The 25,277-nt window shown below is 53.8% G+C and overlaps 13 protein-coding genes across 13 annotated transcripts; 6 read left to right on the top strand and 7 right to left on the bottom strand.

The window, feature by feature from the left end:
* Positions 1 to 825: 825 nt before the first annotated feature.
* On the top strand, positions 826 to 1,425 carry CLAFUR5_10530 (uncharacterized protein; the record flags this gene model as incomplete). The annotated part of the gene is made up of 1 exon (XM_047909678.1): positions 826 to 1,425. One exon carries the CDS (start codon positions 826 to 828, stop codon positions 1,423 to 1,425), a length of 600 nt encoding a protein of 199 aa, XP_047764565.1.
* Positions 1,426 to 1,978: 553 nt separating this feature from the next.
* CLAFUR5_10529 (putative pectinesterase A) lies at positions 1,979 to 3,489 on the top strand (the record flags this gene model as incomplete). The annotated part of the gene is made up of 5 exons (XM_047909677.1): positions 1,979 to 2,707; positions 2,761 to 2,830; positions 2,888 to 2,964; positions 3,023 to 3,239; positions 3,296 to 3,489. The coding sequence occupies 5 exons, from the start codon at positions 1,979 to 1,981 to the stop codon at positions 3,487 to 3,489; spliced, it is 1,287 nt and encodes a 428-aa protein (XP_047764596.1).
* An 872-nt stretch (positions 3,490 to 4,361) lies between these two features.
* Positions 4,362 to 4,988, bottom strand: CLAFUR5_10528 (uncharacterized protein; the record flags this gene model as incomplete). Its single annotated transcript, XM_047909676.1, has 1 exon — positions 4,362 to 4,988. One exon carries the CDS (start codon positions 4,986 to 4,988, stop codon positions 4,362 to 4,364), a length of 627 nt encoding a protein of 208 aa, XP_047764106.1.
* A 2,407-nt stretch (positions 4,989 to 7,395) lies between these two features.
* Positions 7,396 to 9,571, bottom strand: CLAFUR5_10527 (Acetolactate synthase catalytic subunit, mitochondrial; the record flags this gene model as incomplete). The annotated part of the gene is made up of 2 exons (XM_047909675.1): positions 7,396 to 9,143; positions 9,196 to 9,571. The coding sequence occupies 2 exons, from the start codon at positions 9,569 to 9,571 to the stop codon at positions 7,396 to 7,398; spliced, it is 2,124 nt and encodes a 707-aa protein (XP_047764124.1).
* A 295-nt stretch (positions 9,572 to 9,866) lies between these two features.
* CLAFUR5_10526 (uncharacterized protein) lies at positions 9,867 to 11,219 on the top strand (the record flags this gene model as incomplete). The annotated part of the gene is made up of 2 exons (XM_047909674.1): positions 9,867 to 9,976; positions 10,028 to 11,219. The coding sequence occupies 2 exons, from the start codon at positions 9,867 to 9,869 to the stop codon at positions 11,217 to 11,219; spliced, it is 1,302 nt and encodes a 433-aa protein (XP_047764123.1).
* A 307-nt stretch (positions 11,220 to 11,526) lies between these two features.
* On the bottom strand, positions 11,527 to 11,949 carry CLAFUR5_10525 (uncharacterized protein; the record flags this gene model as incomplete). Its single annotated transcript, XM_047909673.1, has 1 exon — positions 11,527 to 11,949. One exon carries the CDS (start codon positions 11,947 to 11,949, stop codon positions 11,527 to 11,529), a length of 423 nt encoding a protein of 140 aa, XP_047764174.1.
* An 824-nt stretch (positions 11,950 to 12,773) lies between these two features.
* Positions 12,774 to 13,372, top strand: CLAFUR5_10524 (uncharacterized protein; the record flags this gene model as incomplete). Its single annotated transcript, XM_047909672.1, has 2 exons — positions 12,774 to 13,168; positions 13,189 to 13,372. 2 exons carry the CDS (start codon positions 12,774 to 12,776, stop codon positions 13,370 to 13,372), a joined length of 579 nt encoding a protein of 192 aa, XP_047764122.1.
* A 144-nt stretch (positions 13,373 to 13,516) lies between these two features.
* On the bottom strand, positions 13,517 to 15,010 carry CLAFUR5_10523 (uncharacterized protein; the record flags this gene model as incomplete). The annotated part of the gene is given in 2 exon segments (XM_047909671.1): positions 13,517 to 14,607; positions 14,623 to 15,010. 2 exon segments carry the CDS (start codon positions 15,008 to 15,010, stop codon positions 13,517 to 13,519), a joined length of 1,479 nt encoding a protein of 492 aa, XP_047764601.1.
* A 657-nt stretch (positions 15,011 to 15,667) lies between these two features.
* On the top strand, positions 15,668 to 17,399 carry CLAFUR5_10522 (SAM50-like protein; the record flags this gene model as incomplete). The annotated part of the gene is made up of 2 exons (XM_047909670.1): positions 15,668 to 15,808; positions 15,864 to 17,399. The coding sequence occupies 2 exons, from the start codon at positions 15,668 to 15,670 to the stop codon at positions 17,397 to 17,399; spliced, it is 1,677 nt and encodes a 558-aa protein (XP_047764695.1).
* Positions 17,400 to 17,901: 502 nt separating this feature from the next.
* Positions 17,902 to 18,474, bottom strand: CLAFUR5_10521 (uncharacterized protein; the record flags this gene model as incomplete). Its single annotated transcript, XM_047909669.1, has 1 exon — positions 17,902 to 18,474. One exon carries the CDS (start codon positions 18,472 to 18,474, stop codon positions 17,902 to 17,904), a length of 573 nt encoding a protein of 190 aa, XP_047764126.1.
* A 74-nt stretch (positions 18,475 to 18,548) lies between these two features.
* Positions 18,549 to 19,967, bottom strand: CLAFUR5_10520 (MFS-type transporter; the record flags this gene model as incomplete). Its single annotated transcript, XM_047909668.1, has 2 exons — positions 18,549 to 19,249; positions 19,310 to 19,967. The coding sequence occupies 2 exons, from the start codon at positions 19,965 to 19,967 to the stop codon at positions 18,549 to 18,551; spliced, it is 1,359 nt and encodes a 452-aa protein (XP_047764125.1).
* Positions 19,968 to 21,330: 1,363 nt separating this feature from the next.
* Positions 21,331 to 22,056, bottom strand: CLAFUR5_10519 (uncharacterized protein; the record flags this gene model as incomplete). The annotated part of the gene is made up of 2 exons (XM_047909667.1): positions 21,331 to 21,465; positions 21,532 to 22,056. The coding sequence occupies 2 exons, from the start codon at positions 22,054 to 22,056 to the stop codon at positions 21,331 to 21,333; spliced, it is 660 nt and encodes a 219-aa protein (XP_047764794.1).
* A 616-nt stretch (positions 22,057 to 22,672) lies between these two features.
* On the top strand, positions 22,673 to 23,638 carry CLAFUR5_10518 (putative enoyl-CoA hydratase; the record flags this gene model as incomplete). The annotated part of the gene is made up of 3 exons (XM_047909666.1): positions 22,673 to 22,837; positions 22,944 to 23,210; positions 23,261 to 23,638. 3 exons carry the CDS (start codon positions 22,673 to 22,675, stop codon positions 23,636 to 23,638), a joined length of 810 nt encoding a protein of 269 aa, XP_047764795.1.
* Positions 23,639 to 25,277: the final 1,639 nt, after the last annotated feature.

The raw sequence follows: 25,277 nt of genomic DNA, 5'->3' as shown, positions 1-25,277 counted from the left end.
AGGTTGGAGACGATCTGGCGGAGCCGACCAGTTGCACTATCGCGTGATGATACAGACAACTGCGAGCTCCTCCGACGACCTTCGTTGTATGGAGATACCTCCCACTCGGATTGAAGCATACTGGCACAAATGATAATCGGGATCAGAATCGGGATAATGACATAGATCAACCGGCCTTGCAGATGTCTGAGGCTCGGCAGGCTCACGGCCACACGGCTGGTATTTCTGGACACCCGGAGGCCCTCTCAAGGCTGCCACACCTGGATCAGACATCACGTCACCCCAAGCGTCACTCCCAGGCTTGCTGGTCCATACCGGCGTGCTCGCGCTTTGTGTCTGAAGCAACTCTGAGCAAGAGCGGCTAGGCTTGGCGTAATCCATCTGCCGCAACCGGACAACCTGCTATACCAACACTGCCGCTAGTGTAAGACAATGGGCCCGAACCTGGGGTAACGAGACATCCATGCACATATGTCGTCAGCTCCACATTCCAGCTGGATGCGATGATAACATTCCTGGCTTTCTTTGCCAAGGCCCCGTCAACTCGCAAGCATCTGTAAGCGTGACCCGATGCTATGGCGTGCATGCCAGCGCAATTCACGATGATGGGCTATCGATCGCTGAGCCATCGGATACGCTGAGCGTCGCAAAGACTATGGTCTTCTTGCTCATGCATGCGGAAAAGTACTCTTCGTTTTCTGGAATGCGTGGACGCTTGAATAAGGCTTCATGCAACATCTTCAGACTCTTCCACACGAGTAAGTCACTGATTTTCACAAGCAGTCAATATCGTTGCACAACATTTCCACCTTCCCATTCATCGACATGGCCTTCTCCAAGGCTTCAGCTCTCGTTCTTGCCTTCGGCCTGGCGAACGCACTGCCACAAGTACCAGCAGGTCTTGCCATCCCACCAGGTGCAGAGGAACTACCTGACTGCGCAGTCACACCACTTATCACCCTCCTGACCACTACTGGGTGCACTCAAGTCACGACAGAGTGCCTATGCCAAGATCCAGCTTCGACCCTTGCCACCATCCAGCCGTCCATCAGATCATCGTGCACAGACGATGCTGATTACGACGAGGTCTGGTCATATGTTCAAGGCTTCTGTCCCACCAGCTCATCGACCACGACTACCACCAACGCCCCAACCTCAAGCTCATCTATGACCAGCTCGACAGTCGTTGCCCAAGGCACCTCCACCACGACGACCACAACGAATGGCACCGCCATCGTTTACCCAGCTCCTACTACCATGACCACCAACGGCACCGCCAATGGAACTGCTATCCTGGCCACTCTCACTCCAACAGCCACAAAGACAACCGTTGTCTCGGAAGGCGAGGCTTCCAACTACGGCATGAGCTTCGCAGCTCTCACCATTGCTATTGGATGCATGACTTGGGTCTTTGCTGAGCTTTGAGCTCGCAATATCACGGCAGAACATTGCATGGCATATAGATAGATCGGACACCTAGTCCAGCATAGTTTGCAGTAATGTTTAATTGATCATGTGAAAATACTCCTGCCTCAGGTGTTAATGCTTAGTCATTATCTGTGTCGTTATTAACTCTCCAGTGCCTGGCTTGCTTTCCTTCTTCAACACCCAACCACATCGTCTACCGGTCATTGTATTTGATACAGCACCATCCGGGGGAGATGGCGCGCCAGACGTCCCAGGCATGCCGGGTTGAGCGCATGCCGTTGATGTCGTTGCCGGAGAGCTTTGCAGGACGCGTCATGATTTGCGGCATCGTCTGCTATGACTACGACACTCTCCCGCAACGATACCAGACGACGCACTGTTGCTGCCACTGCAATACTACCAGATTCCATCATTGGTGGATCTTCTCCAAGCGAGCGGCATGTTCGAGCCGTGGAGAAAACTGGGGCTCCGCATCTCCAGGTGCTCCTCTCCGCTTCGACAAGACGTCGTGTCAATGTGAAGGCCGGCAACCTCGTCACACACTGACGCGATGCTATGTCGCCAGCTAGAGCGGCATAAAAGTGAGTTCCAGCATATAGTGGTACTGCTTCCTTCCCGCTCTTCTTGGCTCTCTTCAATACAGGTAAGCTATAAGCCTCATCTTGTCACAATGCTTGGGAAGGCGTCACTTGCGTCGGGTCTGCTATGGACATCAGTTTCGTTAGCACTCTCATTCAATCGTACGCAGTGCCAATACCCTACAAAAGACCTGCTCGAAGGCTGTCCCAATGGAACTCTGTTAGTTGGAGCAAACCAGACATATACAAGCGTACAGTCTGCAGTCCTGAGCTTGCCGAAGAACAACGCTAGCTACACCATCCTCGTTCTACCTGGCGACTACACCGAGCAAGTCAACATTACCCGCCAAGGACCAGTGACCATCCTAGGACAGACATACCACCCCAACAATGCATCTGCCAACCTTGTCAACATCATCTGGCATAACGCCACCGGTACAGCAACAATCGGAACGTACGACAATACATACACCAGCACCTTGACAGTCGCGCCAACTCTCAACTCCAGCTTGACAGGTTCTGGACCAACAGGTAATGCCGTGCTCGCAGAGACGCCGTTTGGCAACGAGAACTTCCGAGCTTACAACCTCAACTTCATCAACGATTATCTTCCATACTCCGCAGGACCGAGCTTGGCGCTAAGCATGAGCTATTCCAATGCAGGCTTCTACTATAGCCAGTTCTTGAGCTACCAGGATACGGTAGGTTACCGTCGAGGATGATCCCATCGGAGTTGATACTGATTTTGTCCAAGGTGTACGTAGGAAAGCTGGGCAATGCCTACATGCACGAGTGTATCATCGGCGGACAAACCGACTTCTTCTGTAAGTCTAGACCACCTCAGACGTACAGTCACGATCAAGACTGATCACACGCTGTAGACGGCTTCGGCACTCTCTGGGTCGAAAACTCGAACGTCCTCTTACGTGGCTGTGGCGGGGGTATCACAGCATGGAAGGTGATACCATTACTCAACCCCCCTCTTAGACCCGACTAACGACGATCATCTGTTAAAGGGCACCAACAACACACACGAGAACAAATACGGCGTCTACATCCACGACAGCCAAGTCATCGCCGCCAACGATACGCTGGACATCACCCACAAATGCGCCCTTGGCAGGCCTTGGAACGCCCAACATCGAAGCATATTCTCCAACAGCTATCTGGATGATAGCATTCTTCCTGCGGGATACATTGAGTGGAGCACGACAGAACCTCGCGTGCACTTCAGTAAGTTGGCTGGTCGATCCGCTGCTACGAGATGACCACGACTGACAAGAGTGTAGACACGACCATGGCAGAATATCACACCTACGGCCCCGGCTTCAACGCAACCGCACGTGCAGCAAGCAATGTGACCATCGAGCTGACGACACAGCAGTACGAACCATACTCGACGCCAGAGAAAGTCTTTCAATTTCCCTTTACGGGAACTTTTGGCAATACTGCCTGGATCGATAAAGATCCGCTAGCCTGTTGAGCTATCGTTGGGCATTGATGTTATAGAGTACAGTTTAGTACGCATATAATAGCGTGGGGGTATCACAGCAGCCAAAGAATCACAAAGCAGTCCTCCTCTTACAGCAGTCTTACAACGCCACAGTCCACAGACTGACATCTAAGTGCTTCAAACCACCGCCGCTGTCGTCGTCGATGATCGGTAACAAGACGGTGTAGCACAGCTTCCTCATCCGTCAATCATTATCGCCAGCGATAAGAAAAATCCCCAGTCGGCGTAGCCGCGTAGTGATCATCCCCTTCCTCCTCAACGTCAATAGCGATCATGACTGTGCCATGGAACCACTGCAAAGCCTGCACTGCACAGCGACCTCGGCCGACAGTGGGCCAACCTTGACGCATGCATCCATCCACACAGAACAATCAGACCCGGTCATTCCAACACAAATACCAAGACCGCCAAGTTCGTCCTCCATCCGCTCCACACCGAGAATTCTTGGCGAGGCTCGGCACCCGCTGCGTGCAAGCCACGCGACTTGCTGTGCCTGCTCATAGCTTCGTATTTGCCTCGTGGCGGACGAAAGCCAATCGGGTCATGTGTGCTCACCACAGTTTGTGGCGCGGTTTTCGTGATGGTCGATGTCCCAGAGTGGCCTCTTTGGCGCTGCTGGCTCAAGTCATGTACTGTCGGAATGATACTTCCAGAGGTAGGCTGTGCAGAATCCTGGCATAGACTGTTCCGTAGAAGCCGGAGCGAGTTTGGACCCCAATATCGAAAAGCGCCACGAGGGAGACGTGGGAGAGAGTTCGTTGCCAAGTTATGCATGCGATCCTTCAGGTGCCAATTATGTAGATCTTCATCGAGGGTGCGAGAAAGCACTGCGAGGTTGGATGTCATTGATTGATCCTGTAAAGGCTGCCATTACCGAGACTGAAGCGTCCAGAGAAGCGTTTCCAGCCACGGCCGAAAGAGCTCGAAGAGCTGCGTCGTCGTAGGCGAGTGTATGCATTAGAATCGTCCTTGCCAGAGAGATTGCTTTCCACCCGTGCGATGGCTGCTGCGTAGGTTGGGTAGTTCTTCCTAGCCGACGGGAGGACTTCGTGAGGGTCTGATGAGAGGTAGAGCATGAGGCGATCGTTCATGTCGCGGTTTCGTTGAGAGCGTTCCATTTCGATGCTGCATCCGCTGCTGGTTCGTGATAGTGGGCTGAGTTGGCCTGCGTTGAGGTTCAGAGTGGCCAGACTTCCTCGTCTCGTTGCAGGTGTCATGCCCATTTCGAATATCGTGGGCGAGGATGTGACTGAGCTGGCAGACGACGTACTGCCGAACAGCCTGTGTGTCGATTGATGGTGGTTCTCGCCGTCGCAGAATGGGCAGGTGTCTTTGCGAACTTCCCAGCCTTGGAGTCGAAGCCTTTCTGGGCAATTTGCGAGGTTGCTTGCTGGGTTGCAAGGTGACACCAGCTCGTACCAACGATGTTGACACGCGCCTGTACTCACATTCAGACAGGCAACACACATGCCAGGCTAGGTCGTGCTACTGTTGTTTGGAAGTGCCAGAACGGTTTCCTGGGAGCAAGCAGTGTTCGCAGTCCTATATGTCGGTGGTGAATAGGTGGTTGCGACGATGTGGTCGTGTGATGCAGACCAAGTCAGAGGTGATGATCTTCCCACGGAAGTATGACGCTGGGTCTTGTCGATTGACCAGATAAGAGGTGAAACGCGGTCTTATGGGTTTCACAATAATGTGATCTCGGGAGCGGGGAGGGAGGCTTCAGTTCGGCTGATGCCTGCCAATCTCGAGACTTGCGGCTGTGGACTCAGACTCGCCAGCACGAACTTTGTTAACACCTGGGCTGCAGGCTAGACTTCCAGACTCCGGTGCAGTACGTGAATGCGTTATCGTCGCGCGCAGTAGTGGCGTTCTATGTCGTGTTGTTGGGCTTTTAGACCGGAGTACGCGCCTGGTGATTTCTGTAGGCCAAGAGCTCTTAGCAAGAGAGATCAAAGAAGCAGGATCCAGAGCGGTGGAATGGGAGGGAGGTCGACGCGAGGCTTTTGTCTCCTTGGTCGTCCCCTTGCGCAACGTGGCAGACACGCCTCGTTTCTTGTTCAACGCTGACGGGAGCCCAAAGGTCTGTGTGTAACGAACATCAAGGTAGCGCCATGGTCCTGTTTGGGTACATGCTTCACCTCAATCTTTTTCCCACTGCAAAATGATCATCGTGCCTTCTTCACACGCAGCGCTCCTCCCCTGCTCTCGTGAGTCGTTGCTGCCCATCATGTCGCCTGAATCCTGATAGGCCTGCCAGCGGACTCCTTCCCACTCCCGAGCAGTGCCGCGTGGCAGACGGCGCTCTCGAGTTTCCACTTTCCAGGATAGGCCACGACCTGGAGTGGCTGCACATTAGCTCGACAGGGCCGCTCCTTTCCGAGCAAGTCTAACGCACCCGTCGGCATTAGTTGCTCTGGCGCAGGAATGTGACCGCCTCCTTGGGACATCCTTCCGCGCGTTCGGCTATGGCCTGGGCGATGTCTTGACAGCTCTTCGACAACTGCACACGCGTGGGGTGCTCTTGCAGAGCCCACGTGCGACGAGTGGTGTAGACCCTGTCAACCTGGGACACGCAGACTAAACGATCCATGCAGATCTGTGCGACACACCTGGCAGCGGTACTGCGACCAACAGGGAGTGAAAGCCGAATGCGCCAAGTCGCAGACCGTGTCGGTAGTGAGTAAATGTGGCATTTCTGCGACTTCTTGATGAGAGCTTGAAGTTCAGCCCATGGCGTGAGTTGTATCGGGATTCCCATGTGCAACAGATCCGAGAGAGAAAAGACACTTTCACCCGACACAAACATCAAAGCATAGTACTCTCCCACCAGCACCTCATCGCAGCTTCCACATCCACTCCCAATCCCACACCGCCACAACTCCATGCTTGTCCACAACAACACCCGAAGATATCGCACGTGGTCAAGAGTCTGGCCCAAGAACGAACGAAAAAGGCTCCGACGCTCCGTCTCAATTGAAAATCTTCGGCAGGTTCACAAGGCCATCCCCGTCCGACTAACTTTGGCATCATGCTCTGCTAGTTTCCTGGGGCGGAACAGCAGCCCGGCGAGCTAGTGTATCACTGGGCAGCACCGCACCGCCAGCCAGGGAGCACGAGATGTCGGTGAGATGTGGTCAGATCTCGTGTAACGCCAGGCCGTCTTACAGTGATGTTTGTTAATAAATGTTGATGAGTGAACACGTAAGAACGTGGTCTGCGGACGACAAACGTTCATCATGTTCATGTTGTATGCTTGTATCCGAGGACTTCGTAACTGCGTCCTCTCCTACGGAGAGGTGTAGATGTTTCGAAACCTCGGATATGTCATTCGAGAAAATGGTTGGTTCATCATCTATGATCGCCTGCAGTGAAAGATCTCAGTTTGCAGAAAACGGCGAAAACAACCTGCCAAACTTGTCAATCGACGATTTTGTGATATTGATATCATTGTTCAGGGTCATCCCAAGCAGATTTTGACTTCCCTCACCAACCATGCTGACGGACGCGGCAGTATGGTGCTGCAGTGCTGCAGTCGGTAGTCTAGAACGACCAAGCATCATGGCAGGACAACAATCATATACCTGACCCAACAGCAGCTTCGGACGCTGAACGACGAGTCAACGACATGACACTTGGCGAGAATGAGACGGCTTTCGCGAGCTGTGTTTCCCTTCAGCCCATGACAGAGCCATCATAGTACATTTCCTTACGCTAGAACTTTTCGGATGTGTTGGTGTTCGGCGAAAACACAGAGCGCCTGTTCAGCGCTTACATATTCAGACAGATCTGGTGCAAAAAAGAAAGCGCTCCAGCCCAAATGCTAACCACGAAACTCCAGAAAACGCCTTGCTGTACACAACGGAAAGAAGCAGACTATCGGCCAGATCGCTCCTTGGTCCGCTGTCTCCTCTCCTTCTCCTTGGCCTCGTCGTACACCAAGAACTCGTGGAGAGCGCTGCCACCAGGTACCATAGGCAGCACCGGCACCTTCTGGTCGACCTTCACCTCAAGGAACGCTGGACCTGGGCCGGAGCCCTCGATCAGCCATTGCAGGTCTTCCTCCAAAGTAGCGAGCTTGGTCGTTCTCCTCGCGGGTACGTGCATCGCCTCGGAAAGCTTCACAAAGTCGGGATTCCGTTGGTGAGTGTGTGCGAAGCGGTCGTTGTAGAACAAGGACTGCCATTGAGTGACCATGCCTTGCTCTTCGTTGTTCAGAACAATGACTTTCACGCCAATGTTGAACTCTGCAGCAGTGCCAAGCTCAGTCTGGGTCATCAGGAAAGAAGCGTCGCCGTCAATGTCGATGACGAGCTTCTCCGGCTGTGCGACCTTGGCGCCAATGGCAGCTGGAAGACCGTAGCCCATCGTGCCCAGACCACCGGAGGTGATCATGGAGCGTGGCGTTCTCCATCTGTAGTGTTGAGCTGTCCACATTTGATGTTGACCGACACCAGTAGCGATGATGGTATCCTCTTTCCGGTCTGCGGTCATTTCCGAGAGTTTCGTGATGACACTCTGTGGCTTGATGGGTCCGTCCGGTCCTGACTCCTTCTCGTATGCCCATGGAAATCTCTCCTTCCAAGCATTGATCTGGTCGAACCATTCCTTTCTCGCGCTCTCAGTTCGTTGTTCCACATGTGGTAGGAGAAGAGCCAAGTTCGCGGTCACGTCTCCCTCAACGGCTTCGGTCGCTTGCACAACCTTGTTGATGTTCTTTGGCATGATATCGAAGTGAATGATGCCACCGCGGCCCTCCTCTGCGGCCTTGCGCGCCGCTGGAGCGAAACGCGCAACAGCTCCGGTAATACGATCATCGAAGCGAGCACCAAGTGCGATGATCAAATCGGCTTCCTGCATGGCCATGTTCGCGAAGGCAGAGCCGTGCATACCCAGCATGTGAAGAGACTTTGGATCCAGTTCGTCATATCCACCAAGACCTTGCAGGGTGGTTGTCACTGGGATCTGCGCCTTCTCTGACAGCTCCTTCAAAAACTTTGGACCATCAGGATGGCCCATTACACCCTGACCTGCATACACAACTGGCTTCTTGGCCACGTTGATCAAGTCTGCAGACCGCTTGATGCTGCCCTCCAGCTGCTTCATCGACAATTCACGCGCTGCAACAGTCGCGGCAGATGGGTGGAGTGGCAGGGTCGAAGTCATTGGGATCGGTCGCTGGAGCTTTCCGGCTGTTACATCCTTTGGCAGATCGACCAAGACTGGACCGGGTCTACCAGAAGTGGCAATCTCGAAAGCTTCATTTATCCTTCGTGGGAGCTCTGCCACGTTCTTAACCATGACATTCCACTTTGTGCAAGCTCTTGAGATGCCCACAGTGTCGGCTTCCTGAAACGCGTCCGAACCAATTGCTCCAGTGACGACCTGACCACAGAACACGACCATTGGGGTACCATCCATAAGGGCATCCTGCATGGGCGTGATTGTGTTCGTAGCACCGGGACCGGATGTCACCACCACAACACCTGGCTTGCCCGAGGCACGCGCGTATCCTTCGGCCATGTGGCCAGCTCCTTGCTCATGTCTAGGCAGAATGAAGTTGAAGTGTTCGCTGTTGTAGATGGCGTCGAATACGGGAAGAATGGCACCGCCTGGGTAGCCGACTAGTCACGCTTTGTTAGCACGTGCCGCGTGACTGCATGGTATTGTACCTACAGACGTGCTCGACATTATGCCGCAGCATCATCTCGTGGAAGATCTCTCCTCCAGTCATGCCCACGAAGCTGTGGTCCATCTCGGGCTGGCGGAATTTCTCCAATGGCTGCACATTGCGCAGGTTTGGCTCATCGCGATTGAAGGCTGGGCTAGGGACAGCTCGTTGTGGTGCCGGTGCTGCTTGCGCAGTCCGCGTCGCTGACTTGGACACATTGCGTCGCCCCGACTCTTGTGGTTTCTGCGCGGTCTGTTTTCGGTAGGGCGAGATGGCGGCTGGTGCTGGTGTCGTGGAAAATCGGCGAGCTCGCGGGAGGCATTGGATGGCCTGCTTGGCCGCTTTCGACTGCAACATGGCTGCCGTCTTCATGCAAGTCATTTCAATGGCTTGTCGTGAAGAACAGCGAGTAGAATTGAGGGGATTGAGGTGAGTAATAGCTAGTAGTGTAGTGAGTCTACGAAGGAGTCATTTGGAAGTCAGTTTAGAGAGTCCAGATCAGCGATTTCGGCCAAGTTCATTGTGCAGGCGGTGGCACCTCCCGAGCCCGAGGTGCGGAGCTGAGCCAATGAGAAGGTCAGCCATCCCTTTTGGCCACCACCTTCACAGCCTGGAACAATCGACGTGCATATGAAGAAAGAAAGAACACCCACATTGCTATTTATGTGGCAACAAAATGGCCACTCCACGCTCACCACCAGGGAGCATCCGTCGTCATGGGCGTAACATATCACACCCAATTCCCAGGCGCACAACAGTGGGCCCCTTAGAAGAGGCAGCAGACGAGTGAGCATGCCCTTTTGCTGCTGAGGGAAGCAAAGCTGAAGACTATGGCAGTCCGCTGGCTGAAGCTACACCAGCCCCACCAGTTGCCAGCAAGGAGAGCGAAGATGCGCTCGTTCCACCTGTAGAGCAGTTGCGAGACTCGACACCACAGCCACCAAATGTGAAAGCACCACAGCAGAAAAGGCCAGCACTCAATCTTGGCTTCCTCCAAAATGGAGACCTATACCACCAGCTCTTCGTGAATGATGTTCCCAAAGCGTTTCTAGAGTCACCGAGTCAACCATCATTAGAGGCTTCACTTTCAGAACTGCTGCAGGGTGGGCACTTCAGGCGTGCAGCGGAGAAGGCACTCAGAGACCTGCTGGCTCACCATGGAAGCGACTCACTCCTCATACTACATCTTCTATACACTCGCCTGGCGTGTCTTGTCCTGATATCTAGACCCGACTTGGCGGCCCAGGAAGCATTGCCCTTGCTGGACATGATGGCGCGGAATCCTCCTGGGGTGCAAGTCATTGTACAAATCATGCCATGGGAGCTGAGGCTATTGCTGGTCCGCTTGCAGTCTATTGGTGCCGCAGACGGAGGTCGTCGCGGCATCATGGCGTTGTACGCACTTAGCGCCGAAGCACGAGCTAATCTCCGCGATGCACGAACGAATGGTGATAACGATAACACCGCCATATGGACAAATCGACTACAGGACCTTGGACTGCGAGTATGCGATGCCTTGGTCGAGATGGGCGAGCTTGAGACAGCAACGCGGCATCTTGACACACTGGCAGACATTGACCCGGATAATCTGGCCTACCGCAAGGCGTTGCTCAAAGTTCGAGTAGGCGACGTCTCTGGCGCTCGGCGGTGTGCGGAGCAAATGCATGATGCAGGAAGAAAGAAAGGGCTCGAGGCCCTCTTCGAAGTTGCTGATGGCAACTATTCATCTGCTATTCGTGGCTGGCAAATGCTCGCTGAAGAACACGCTGGCCATGAATCCTTCACCCAAAACGCTGCCGTGTCTCTCCTCTATACTGGCCGAATCACATCTGCCCAAGATGTATTGGAAGATCTGTCCGCACGACTACCAATGTTTCCAACTTTGCTCTTCAACTTGAGCACAGTTTACGAACTCTGCACCGAGCGCGCCATCGATCGCAAGACTGCCCTGGTACAACGAGCTGCCGAACAGGAGCCTGGACCTGACAGCGGCGGCTGGGAACGATCGACTTTCGAGTTCAAGCTCTAGAGCTCTTCATTCATGCCCATCGGCGTGTCCGCCCTTGGTGACAGAACTGGATCCTTGCCATCTTCGGTCTCAGGCTTCTCATCTATCGAGTCGTCCTGATCGTCTACCGAATCGCCACTCTCGTCCTCCTGCTCCTCCTCTATCCTCTCCAGCTCCGTCAATGCATCGTCGAATAACTCTCGCGCCTCCTCGAGCTGCCACTTCGCCAAGTCCGCCGGAAACTTCGAATATACCATGTCGTACGGATACGTCACTACGTCGTTTAAATGGCCTTGCTCGTGATGTACGATGATCTTCTCCCACCACGCTATCGCCTCTGATGCGTAGTACCTGCCGCGAAGTCAGTCGAAGCTGACAGGGCTCGAACACAAAGCCCCTCAACGTACTCTCGATCCTTCAGATCTTTGGTCACCTCCGGCCTCGCCAATAGCATATTCGCCCGCGCCATGATGCCCTCGGAACAACATTTCTCGCTGCCATTATCCACGATGTCGTAGCAGATGCGCTCAGCCTCTGCGTACTGCCCGCGCTGCAAGGCTTGTTCTGCTTGGTGATAGTCGCGGACACGGTTCTTTTTCATGAGTTCCTCATCACAGTGGTAACGACTGTCCTGGTTCTTGATGTTGGATGTTCGACTGCTGAGTCCAAGAAGCTCGTGACCGGATTCGCTCTTCGGTAGAATGGGAGGACTTGTGTACGGAGTCTCTTTCTGTAAAGGATGCTTGGACATGTTGTGCGTTGTGATGGATGCGACGAATGGTTGTTATGGTCGATACGAATCGAGACGAATGTATGTTGCTGTGAATGCGAATATCTGTTGTGATGGATGTTAAAGAGAGAAAGACGACTGGACACTCGTCACTGAGCTGAGACATGTAAGCCATGTCTGGAGGGTACTATGCACCGCAAAGGAAGGTCTTTGTGTGTTGCGGTCCCTCGTGGCTTCTGGTACATGGGCGGACAGCTTTTTGTCCCCCACTATACGGAATTTGACTGAACATACACATGTGTTTGATACCCGATTTTCCGGTTGGGCAAAAGTATGTAGACCAAAAGAACAATCACCACTACCCCAATGGCTTGAAAGCGTCGACATGGACCTTGCACATATATGTAGATATGTGAAGCAGTCGATAATCGACCTCTCTATAGCCGCAGTGCATAGGATTACCAGCAATTGCGACGCCGTACCATTGAGCTAATGATGATTGTCGAGAGCGGATAAACACGGCACGCATACATAGCCTGATCCTGTGTTACAGTAGACGATGAGATATTCGATTGATCAAACGGAAGACTGTGACAGCGGACGTCGACCGATCCCGACGTCTCTGACTGTGACTTCCTCCCGCTGCATTCGCTCGAGGGAAGAACGCTGCCAAGCGTTTCATGTGGCTCTTGCCGCTGCTGCATGTTCTCGCCCGATCGACCATCTTTACCCTGTCCCTTCCCTTCTCCCGAACGCAGCATCCACTTCTCAGGTTCATCGCAGCATCACAGGAGTCGACAAGCATCCAGTACGATCAACAGTTACTGACACACACAGCCACAACCATGGCATCACCACAAAAGCCAACCGCACCCGCCACCTCAGCAGGCCAACAAGTCATCGCCACATACGAGCTCCTCGAAACGATCCTCGACTACCTGGCCCCAACAGACGTCCTCCTCGTCCACAGAGTCAGCCACCAATTCAACGCTCTCATCAACAACTCCTCGGTTCTACAGAAGAAGTTCCAGCTCTCCTTATCCGACAGAGTAGAGAATCATCCACTCTTCCCAACCTCCATCGGCTGGTGCTACAGTTGTCCGCGCCGAGTGAAATCTGGTCAGCCGGCGCGGTGGATGCTGGTGTATGAGCCCAGGCCGGTGGAGCTTGAGCCTGACATTAAGGCAGATCCGCAGTCATGGCAGGAGTTCTTGTTCTGTCGGGCTGCTACGACTCCCGTGTTATACCCCATAGTTGTAGGGATAACACTCGAGGTGCCAAGGATGGACGGGACCGACGAGAGAGGCTTGGGTTGCGGTCGGATAAGGGCATCACTTTTGGACAACTGGTCAAGTGGGTATGGGAAGGAAGGGATGGACAGGGTATCTTCGCCGGGCAGTGGTGGATCTACGTGGACTGCGAAGGGCGTCCTGTTGACGCTTGACGATAGGTGGAAGCGGCTTGTGGACTCAGGGCAGAGTCTAAGATGTGCGCGGAATCAGGAGCATGCATCGCGACAGGCCCAAGCGTACGGGCAGATATCTTTGCTGCACATGACGATACTTCATGTCATGGCCCGCAGATCGCATCAAGCTTTCGTAACACCATACCATACCAACCCCATCGCAGCTCCCAGCAAGATCGCCACAGGCGGCGGTACCTTGAAGTGCATCCCTCCCACAAACGCCGTCGCAACAATCACAACCCACCACGGATCTCTGCTCAAGCTACCACCATTGCGTACCTCAGCATCCAGATACCCAATCTCAAAGAGCCGATACACCGCAGTGAACACCAGTCCCACAGCTGCAGCATGTATACCCGTCAAGCAAGACCTAATAGCCTGCACTTTCCTGATACTCTGCCACAAACTCCAGAGCCCCGTCTGTAACCATAGTCCCGGTGTGAAGATGGCCAGGAAAGCAATGATGCCGCCAATCACGGGAGGGATGCTACTACCTTGCACGGCGAGGGTTCCTAGGTAAACAGCGAAGTTGAAATTCGGACCAGGGAATGCTTGAGTTATAGCGAGGCCGAGGAGAAAGTCTCGTGATGAGACCCAGCCTGGTGTTACAATGTATGCTCGAAGGAGTGGAATGACCACTGGACCGCCACCGAAGATGATGGTGCCTGCGAGGTAGAGATTGGCGAAGAGATCGAAGCCGCGGCCAGGGTTGTTCAGGGTACCGCGGCAGATCATGACGATGGCGAAGGAGAGGAAGAATGCTACGATGATTACGACTCCGGTCTTCCATTGTCTCAAGCGGCTTGAGGCCGGTGGTTCTGTGATGGCATCCTCGCGATCCTCGAATGGTGATTGAGCCGTTCTGGAACGAAGCGAGGAGGGTCTAGTGTTTGCGTTCACGTTATCGAGGCCATCGGCAGGCGCAGCGTTGTCCCCTGATCCTGAGGTCTCGTCCTGACGCCGCTTTTTCTGCAGCCTATGCCATACACGCGAAATGACTCGACTATCCCAAACGACTGTGACTAGCCCGGCAGCGACCATAAGCACTGGAAAGTAGCACAGCGCATTGTACAGCATTCCTGCTGTTGCACCCAGGAAGACTAGGATACGGGTCCATGTATCAGTGATAGCCTTCTGACTCAACTGCACAGCTGCCAAAGCAATGATACCAACAGTCGCTGAGTTAAGCCCGCTGAGCAAAGCATAAGCCGGAGCTAATTAGGTCTCACCCACTTGACTGATGCCCAAGGCCAAGCCAAAGGATGCCAGTGCCATTGGCAAGCTCCAGACAAAGAAGGCCGCCACACCCGTCGCCAGACCATAGTGCATAACATTGATGATGTAGAGCATCTTCGTACTTGCTGGACCAGACAACGCTTGGCATAGGCCGAATAGCTCATCGTAAGCAGTGTGGTCCAGCCATTGGTACTTTTCGACGAAGAGATCGCGGAAGATCTGGAAATGGACTGTAGGGCCACCGAACGCTGTAAGACCGAGGTGCCAAGTATGTGCCAGCATGTCCACCAGAGGAATCTTCGAGATGGCATCGCCGCTGGGGAGGAGCGCTTTCCGCCCTTGCGAGAGAAACGTCCGAAAGCTGGAGAATGGCGGTGCCATCGTTCACGTGTGTCTTCCCGGTCGACTTCTCTTTGCAGCGGAGGACGTTGAGTTATGAGTCCTGAGATATCGTATACTAAGGCGGGAGGCGGACTTGGCGCGAATGGCGACATGGCAGTGACATTCCTCTGTGCAGATATGCTCTTGAAAGAAGCACAGCTTGAAATTGGTGCTTGTGGGGCTGTCACGGCAAGCAGATAGCTATGGCATAAGCTGCAGGTGTCAGAAGTATCTTCAGGCACAATAGCATGCCTGTGACGGTCACCGCCCAGATGCAATACTGGACTGCTCTCATCGTGTTATCGGATGGCATGGAGGGCATATTGGTGTTGACTCTGAGCAGACAGAGAACGAAGGTGAGCAGAGGTAGGGAAGTTGTATACTTGGTTCAGGGGAGGACGAGGTCGTGAGCATGACTGTAGCGCGGTTCTGGTCCTACCCTCCTTCATCGTGTGGGTGTGCATCACAAGACACTGTCCAGTGACTGGGTGTCTGACGCACGCGAGCGATCGCAGGTGATATGCCTGACATGGCTGGCAGAGGACCTTCGCCAGTCGATGGCCTTGCGGTACATAATCTTCGACGTGACGGGCAGGGCATTCAAGAAAGATGAAGGAGAGTCCAAGGTTGCGTGAGTGAGACTTGAATGCAAGCGCCATGTCGGCCCGCGCTCCGGCTGGTTTCTCGACCGCCTCGGACCTCGAAGCAAGCTCAGGGCTCCCAGCTTGTTTCCACCGTCGCGCAGCCATTGACTGTCCTACCCTTCCGATGGCAACCTCCGAGCCGCTGGGCGACGACGTGAGTATCTCGAGTATTTGCTGGTTTGGTGGTAGTACTTACGTACAGTGAGCAGGTCTTCCAGCAGCTCCGAAAGCCCATCGATCCGAAAGTGCTGGAACAGCGCGAGAAGGAGGTCAACGATCGAATCCATGCCTCATACGCAAAGGCAGAAGCCCGCCAGAATGAGCTGATCGCCATCAACTCCACTGCTCCAGTGACCATCTCCTCGATTCGCGTCCTCCACGCCGAACATACCCGCCATGGCTTCCTGGAGCGCATCTTCAACCCTCTTCTCTCTCACAATCGCGCCAATGACAGCTACCACACCTTTCGCGAAGCTCTCACAGCAGTATCCAAGGCAGTCGACAAGCTCAATCGCCTAGACATCTTCCAGCAGCCAATCTCGACCTACATCGATCGCCCAGATAGCTCGGACCCCAGCACGACACCCACGGATTATGCCGTCTTTGTGAGCGCGAAGGAGAGAGGACGATACACGATCAAGACCGGAACAGAAGCTGGAAGTAGTGAAGGTAGTGCATACGTCAATGCTACACTTCGAAACATCTTTGGTGGAGCAGAAAGACTGAATGCGCACGCAAGTCTCGGAACGAGGACGAGAAGTGCATATTCCGCTACCTTCGACACCCCCATACTCTCAAATCCAGATCTGAGAGTGGAAGTAGGAGGACTGCAAAGCAGCACACACAAGCCATGGGCCAGCCACGAAGAAGTTCTGCGAGGAGGAGATGCAAAGCTACTATGGAGGACAAGCCCGTTCAGCCTACACACATTCGCATACTCCGGTCTCTGGAGACAGATCACAGGCTTAGCAGAAATAGCCAGTCCGACAATACGAGCAGATGCAGGAGACAGCTTCAAGAGCAGCCTGAACTACACCTGGAGTTACGACTCACGAGACATCCCCATGCTACCCTCGCGAGGCTACCTCCTGAAGACAGTCGGCGAGCTAGCAGGTTTCGGACCACTGAAAGGTGACGTAGCCTTCGCAAAGTACGAAGTAGAATCACAAGCAGCACTCCCAGTACCCATCCCCGGCATCAAAGGCGACAGCGGCATTTCCTTCACCGCAGGTCTGCGATACGGCGTCATGTCTCCCATCCCACTATCAGGTCAAAGTGCCCCAGTAGCAAGCAGACTTAACGACCGCTTCCAGCTCGGCGGACCAACCGATGTTCGCGGCTTCCGGATCTCAGGCCTCGGTCCACGGGACGGCCAGGATGCCGCAGGCGGTGATGTCTACGCAGCAGGTGGCGCCAGCATTCTCTTCCCTCTTCCACGGGTGGGCAAGGAAACGCCCCTGAGGTTACAGGCTTTCGTGAATGGTGGCAGATTACTAGCACTTCGCGATTCGAGACAAGGAGATGCGAGGGATCAGCCAATGACTATGGGTGATGTGAGCAACAGTGTGTCACGAACAGTCAGCGATCTCACGAAAAGCTTGCCAAGCGCCGCTGCTGGCTTTGGACTTGTGTATGCACACCCTGCCGCGAGGGTAGAGGTCAACTTCAGCCTGCCTCTTGTCATCAGGAAGGGCGAGGAAGGCAGGAAAGGCCTGAGCTTCGGTGTAGGGCTGAACTTCCTATAGATTCCCGGCTTTGTAGTAATGTACATACCCAGCTCAAGAGTACCGACATGTTCCTGCTTGACACTACATCCATCTGGGCTCCTAGACCTATACCAACGGCGCACACAAGCGCTCAAGCCTCTGCATATCCCTGAACTCCAGCCTCAACCCCGGCCCACGCTCCTGGAGAACCTCTAAATACCCATCAAGTCGTCCGCGCAAATGAGTCCCAGGCTGCGTCACCACCAGTCCCTCTCCTTCAACACCTGATCTCATCGACCAAGTATGTCTGCCAGCCCCGTACCGGAATACAAACTCCCGCTCAATCTCTCGGTCATCCAATTCAACAGTGGTAGAGAGACTGAACCTCGTCAACTGCGCCCTCATCGGCGTCGGACTCACAGGCGTCCGCAGAAAGGGATGATATCTTGTTGGTATATGTTGCCCGTGCTGCCCCCCTTCGGAGAAGATCGTAAAAAGCTCTCGAGTCGTAGAACGGTGGAATCGTTTCCTCCCGGACGAGTTAAGAGACTTTCGTAACAGGGGGTTGGGTCGGGAGCGCGTCTTCGGGATCGAGATCTTGCAGGTGGAAGGTGTAGATCTGGACTCGGAGTTCTGGTGGGATGTCGAGGAAGTGTGGGAAGGTGGATGTGTCGTCTGCGTGCTGTAGGAGCTGGATAAGTTGCGCTTTTGTTCCGGGGTTATCGGTGGTGGTCTTGAGGCCTCGTGTGATGCAGAATAATTGGAGCTCGTTGAGTCTGAAGCGATGGTAGCGAGGGAGGCCTCGTTGTGCCCGGGAGTGGAGATCTAGTAAGACTGCCTGGGTGGCTTTCTTCGGATAGCGGCATCCCTTTTGTCTGAGGAATTTCTTAGCCTTGGCCGTGGAGTTCGGTGCTATGAGCTTCCAGTAGTTGATTGAGGTCGACCCGGTAGTGCCGTCAACATAGCGCGGTGGCGTTGGCGATGGCGCAGGCGGCCAGGCTGTAGGTGTCGAGCGCCGAGTGGCGTATGTCGACATTTGTCCTTTGGATGTTGCCATGATGGTTTGTTGCTCGGTGCTTCGTGCTTGGTGCTTCGTGCGCAAAGTGTCGTTCATTTTTGTAGATATAGCAAGGCATGCCCCGTGAAAGTCTCGGACAAGTTTAACAGTGTCTCGTATGCAACTTCCATTCACTTCTTTGTGCCAGCACGTTCCTTGAAGTACCACGTCACGGCAATCAAGACCGTACTCACCACCAGTGAGACACCACAGAACACTTGGACCCCAAGCCAATGATCTGACTCCTCACCAATTGCTCCCGCGATCGGGTTACCGACCAGTACGCCGAGCGCGAAGCAGAAGTTGTTCATGCCCATCCGGCCGCCGATGAGACGCATCTCAGGCGTGATGGCTGCCACAGTCGGTGTCTGCAGCGAGACGAAGGCCCCCGAGAAGGCGCCATATAGAATTGACCAGATAACGATGGAAGCTTCTCTATGAACGGTAGTCCAGCAGAATGCCAGTATCGCAGAGACCGCAGTGGTGAAGGTCAGGACCTTGAGACAGCCAAATTTGTCCGCTGCGAGTGCTGGCAGCGTCCGACCGAGGATGCTGCTGGCGGAGAGGATGGGAAGCATGTAGGAAACCAGCTCGTCTGATACGTTGCCTCTGCTTTTTGTGAACTCGACAATGTAAAAGAACGGGACATATAGCGAGAGCGCGCCCACGAATGAGACCAGCGCGAAGCGGGCGAAAAGCGGCTCTCTAAATCCGGTGAAGTCGACAACCTTCGGCCGTGGAGGTGGTAAGGTCCGCTGCTTCGAGCAGGCAACAGAGATCAGGCATGTTGCAAGCGCGATGAAGCCCAAAACTCGCAAAGTCCAGCCGAAGCCTGTGTATGTTTAGTTGCTTTGGATGTACCACGAGGGAATGAGTATGCTGAGGTGCTTACCGATTCGCGGTTCCAGCTCGTGAAAGACAATAGGATACACTACTCCTCCAAGACTGCTTCCAGTAGCTGCAAGACCAGTAGCAATCGCTCTTCGCTTGGCAAACCATCCCGGCAGCACCGCAACAGCAACAATGAATAGCTGACCAGCACCAATGCCGATACAAATCCCTTGTGCTAGCATGAGCTGCCAGTATGTCCTGCACAGGGAAGTCATCATCAAGCCAAAGACCACGAAGAATCCTCCACAGATGATGAGTCGCCTTGGATGTCCACGATCAAGCACGCATCCGGCGAAGATGGACCCGAAGGCAAGCAAGAAGCCTTGCATCGTGCCTATCCAGGAAATGTTGCTGTTACTCGAGGCTGGGATGAAAGTGCTGCTGTAGAAGATCTGGAACACTCCAAAAGCAGTCACCATCCCCCATGAGTTGAAGTACAGCAGGAATCCAGATAGTACTTGGAGCCATGCTTGGGCGCCGCCGTCAGGAGGTGTTTCGGATGAATCTGGGACTGGCTGTGACTCTGGGAGAGCTTCATCGTAAAGGCTCGGTGTCGAGATTCCACTGGCTTTGTCCGAGGTGTCACTCTTGTTGCGTTTCACATCTGGTGAGTGCATTCTCTCGGGCGATTCGAAGTATCCCTCCTGTTGCGTGCCCATCCTGGTGCACGTCGCTCACGAATCAGTACTGTCGGCCTGTCGAGTTTTCCGGGAGTGGCATCCAGACGAGTGCAGATGGTTCGAGAGACTCAAGAGGACGAACAACAACAGGACCCGAGATATGAGTAACAATGGTACCCGCCATCTGTACAAGACGATCGAGACACGCATCTCCGTGACGTTGACAATGGTTGCTGCCGCTCATCAGTAGTATTGCTGATCTACACCGCACATACCCCAAATTGAGACAACGTAGAACCTGCAGATAAGCTTCGATTCAGCCATACATGTACATGTCTGCTGCATGATACCGCTGATGCGATCGTAGCCACCTCTTGCGGATTGCACCAGAGCCTAGCAAGCTCGACGTCCTATCGCCGCACTGCTGGTGACAGGCAGCAGGAACGCGCGGCTCGAGCATCGCTCTGACAGTTCGAGAATGATGGATTGGGCGGCTGTGAAACTGCTCTCGGCGTTGTAGCGGTCCCGCTGATGTCTCAGCCGCGATGGGAATAGCTTTTGCGACTGTTCACGATAATGGCGCAAATGGATCTGTCTGGAGATCAGCGGTCTTACGCCTTCCCGCTGTCGGTATCGTTGCCATCCGGACGACGCTGCTCAAGTTCCAAGTCACAGTGAAAGCTTGAAGTGCCATCTGCAATGTTGACTTTCGGTAGCGGCGACGATCTCTTTGACATCGTGGTGGGCAGCGAGATAAGAAGTCGATTGTGTCCTGCTGCATGGCGAGTCGAGCACTGAAGACTGCCAACAGAGAGGACAATGATTCTTACAGGCGCGATCTGCAATTCTTCTCGGAGGCCTGGACGCTGCAAAGTCTTTGAAAGAGAGATGCAGATCCAGGAAGCCGTTGCGTTGTTGCTGTGAAGGCTTCCAGCGGTCGGCCCATGGAAGCCGAAACTCTATATGAATCCCTGTCAATGATTTCGACAGGGATGCTCTGGCCCGTGCCATTCATGCATGTGTTGGCGTAAATCACATGCAAGCATTTCCGGACGAGACAAAGCCAGAGCGAGGAGTGAGAAATCGAGAGGTTCTGCACAGAGCAGGTCCAATTCGCAGTATCTCGGTACCGTCCTCCTTCTCTAGTCGATAGTGTCCCTCCTGCATCTACACTCTCACTTTCACCACATCGTAGCTTATGCGCATCTGCGCCGCTGACCAAACCATCTTGCCTTCATTGCCCTCCATCATTACGCAAGCTATGCCAGGTCTTCCTCAGTCACGTCCCATGTACTTGATCTTCTGATGTTAATGCGACTGATTGTTCCCTTCATCCATGAACAGCTCCCGATGGTCTTCCGAGTAGACACAAACCCTTCGAGCTCGGCATCATCTTACAACATCAAGGCTTTCGCAATAGTCGCTGAGCAGTCTTAAGCTCAGGGCTCAATTGCCGCAGCGCTACAATCAGCTCACTGGCAACCACCTGCAATTCTTCGTCTGTGAAGGGTCCCAGCGCATCGCAGATAAACAGTACCTATGTCGTGTCATCGTCCAAAGCTGTTCGCGGGCCTTGCCGCCAGTTCCACCTCCTGCACGTTACTCCCTGATCATCGCACCAGACTACCTCGCCAATATCTGGATGCTCCACGACGGTTTCACCCCCTGCTTTGACCTCAAAGTTTTCCTTGCCGGTCGCTCGAATGAGCCTGGCTGGACCATCGTACTTGCCAAGATCTTCTCCCCCGAGCGGGATCTGGTGCTTGACGCAGATGGCATTGTAGATATATGTCAAACGATTGACGCGAGGCAGACCAGCTGTGGGCGTGACTCGACGGGTCAGAGCCTCCAAGGAGTTCCTGAACTTGTTGGGCTTCGCTCCGAGCGCCTTGTATGCTTCACGCCATGCAGCTACGTGCGGAATGTCGGTGACTGATTGCGATGCCATCTTCGATCGAGCAGCCTCCTCAGCTTCGACCAGCATGCTCTCGCTCAGCTCGTTGCTTGCACCTGGAGGTAAGCCGTCTGCGGCAATGAGGAGCGCGCGATAATCTGGACGTAGTTCGAATACCTCCGGAGCCACGCTCGCCTGGTCCAGATACGCTTCAAGATCCTGAATAGGTGCCATTGCGCTGGTGATGCTCCGGTAGTAACGAAGGTACGCAAGCCACAGAAGCGAGAACCTTCAGTGATCGAGGAGATGATGATGCTCATGTACTGTCCATGAGGAACTGTGAACCTTTTAATGCCACTTACCGTGACGCTGCTGAAGTCTCGTCATGACGCCCTACGAGTACAAACTCGAGCTCGACCGCAAGACCGTATCGCAGACGCCCTTCGAGTATGCCCAATGCCCAAAAGCGCCATGGCGTGTTGTTACAGTATTGCGATGGAACGAAGTTTTTAGAAGTGCACAGAGCAAGACCTCGCTGTCCTTGTCCGCATTGAGCAGGACCATCCGAAATTTCAGCGGCTCAGACCATACAGCCTTCCTCGGCAGAGTCAGATCTCCTTGAGACAACGGTCGATCACCCGAGGAAGGCATTATCGCACCTTGCCATCTCCATCGTCTAGCATCTTTTCCTCAAATGCGAAGGTCTCTTGCGAGTGTGTAGTCCTCTGGTATTAGGATATACCAGCCATTGCAGCAGTGATACTGCCTTGAGAACGAGGTGGAACACATAATTGAAAGAACGCTAACAGACGAGGAAGTGATATTGTGGGTTTATATCACGACAGCCATCATGGCGAGCGGCCAAGGCCAGGATGAAGTACACGTAACGAAGCCTCATGAGGGAATCACAGTCATCACAATAGACAGAGCACACCGACGTAATGCTGTGGATGCCAACACGGCACGCAAGCTGTTCGCCGCGGTCACTGCTTTCGGAGACGATGACTCTCAGAAGGTCAGTCGACCTACACTTGAGTGGATGACTGACACGTCCTTTGCGACATGGGTGCTGCAGAGGTGCTCAGCAGCACGCCGATCAGCGTGAAATTGATCTCTCACAGGTCGCAGTCCTCCATGGAGCCAACGGAACCTTCTGTGCTGGCTTTGACTTACATACTGTCAGCGGAACTGAGCAGGCGCATTACGACAAAACGGATGTGTCTGGGACCTTAGGCCCTATGGGACCGTCAAGACTACAGATCAAGAAGCCATTTCTCACAGCTGTGTCAGGCTACGCTGTGGCAGGGGGTCTAGAGCTGAGCTTACTTGGCGACATGCGAATCGTGGAAGAGGATGCCGTCTTTGGTGTGTTCTGCAGACGATGGGGCGTAAGTGGTTCCATCGCAACGTGTGTGGTCGTACTGAGATCATGTAACAGGTTCCGCTGATCGACGGCGGCACTGTCCGCCTGCAAGCTGTCATCGGGCTGGGAAGAGCGCTTGACATGATTCTAACAGGTCGAGCCGTTGATGCTCAGGAAGCGCTCGCCATGGGCCTTGCTAATCGGGTCGTGCCTAAAGGTAAAGCGCTCGAAGAAGCCCTGAAGATTGCTCAGCAGCTTCGAGACTTCCCTCAGATCTGCATGAACGTGGACAGAACTTCATGCTACAACGCCTGCTACAACGCTCGCTCATTCGAGGACGCCATGAAGTTCGAGATTGACGGTGGGCTGGAATCAGTCGATGCCGAGGTTGCAGCTGGTGCGAAGAGGTTCAGTCAAGGAAAAGGAAGACACGGCAGTTTCGCAAAGCTGTAAGACCGGACGAAGCCATATACGACACACAGTTGATGCGGCTGTAGTTTCACAGCGAACGTCCAACATCCTTGCGAAGGCTGACATGACAGATCGTGCAGAGGGGCAGTTGAAGATGAGTGTGCTGTGTGCGAACGATGTTAATGGAAAAGAAAGTTCTTCTCCAGACGCCGGCGCAAAGGCCAACGAACTGATGAAAAGATGGTTTGGGCAAGGTGGGAGTCGAACACCACATTTCATGAGTTTGGTATAGTACTGGCGGACAGTTGCCACCCTCAGCATGCCAAATGAACGCAGACAGCTTTGGGCCCCTCATGCGTCCTTCCGTTGGATGACCTCCCCGAAAAGAAGGTTGCTGCAGAGCAGCGGTTGGAGAAGGTGGGAATTGAACACCACATCTCGTGAGTTAAATGGTACTGGCTGACGACTGCCACCCGTCGCATGTCAAAAGAATGAAGACAGCTAGGGCCCCTCACGTATCCTGCCGTTGGACGACCTCTCCGAAAAAGAGTTGATGCTGCAAGCAGCGGATGGCGATGGAGGGAATCGAACTCCTCGTTTCTCAGCTTAAATGGTACTGGCATCAATGAGGCTGCCACCTTTCGCATGTCAAATGAATGAGACAGCTAGGGCCCACTGAGTGTCCTGCCATTGGACGACATCACCGAAAGAGAGTTGATGCTGCAAGCAGCGGTTGCCACAAGGGCAAATGGAGAAGGTGGGAATCGAACACCACATTTCATGAGTTATGGTACTGGCGGATGGTTGCCACCCTTCGCATGTCAAAAGAATGAAGACAGCTAGGGCCCCTCATGCGTCTTACCGTTAGACGACCACCCCTTTGTGATGCCATCAAGGCAAAGAAAGAGTAATGGATCTGAAAAGATGTTGTTGTTAGTGAGGATGGAGGGCGGGGAATTCTCTTGTGGTGTGCCTTGAGGATGAGATGAGGAAAGGAAGAAGGAAATTCTGGGAGGAGAACTGGAGTCTTGTGATTGCGCTCAGCCTGGGGGTGGGTCGTGTGCTGACCACGATGCTGACCAGCTTTAGTATCTGAGCCTACAGTTGGACACAGCAGCAGTCATGGGATGCGACAATTTTCGAGTCATAGCCACTCGAAAACAGCAACAGCTGTCAGTCGAGTCCTATGAGACCAACGAGATATGATGCTTGTGATGACCAGCAAGGGACTTGGCATATATTCTTCGGCATGCCGAAAGGCTAATCGAACAAGACCCATTCGAGCCATTCCGCCGGGTCCAGTGACAGCTTCACGGAGAAATCGGCAGCTGTTGATGAAGGTGCGTTGCCATTCCACGAAGGAGCGTGTAGACGAGAAAACATAAGGGTCGAAAATGTCGCACGCATTCGTCCTCGACCGAAGCCATGACCTCGGCTCCGCAAAAGCCCCAAACCTACCAGAACTTTCACGACAGAAGGAGCAAGAAGAGCAGCAGATCTAAAGCTTGGCTATCAATCTTGCATCAACGGCTCAACGCTATGCCTACAATTATTTGACAGACGTCGTTGGTGTCGCCGCTTGAGCACTACCGTTAACGCCACGATGCCTCCGCTATTCGGTGCGACCTCTCACAAGCAGGTTAAATGTCATGGCATATCAGCATAGGTCGAGCGTTTCGTC

This window comes from Fulvia fulva, chromosome 7 (genome assembly GCF_020509005.1).
Source record: "Fulvia fulva chromosome 7, complete sequence".
Lineage (NCBI taxonomy): Eukaryota > Fungi > Ascomycota > Dothideomycetes > Mycosphaerellales > Mycosphaerellaceae > Fulvia > Fulvia fulva.
This window is presented reverse-complemented; position numbering and strand designations above follow the sequence as displayed.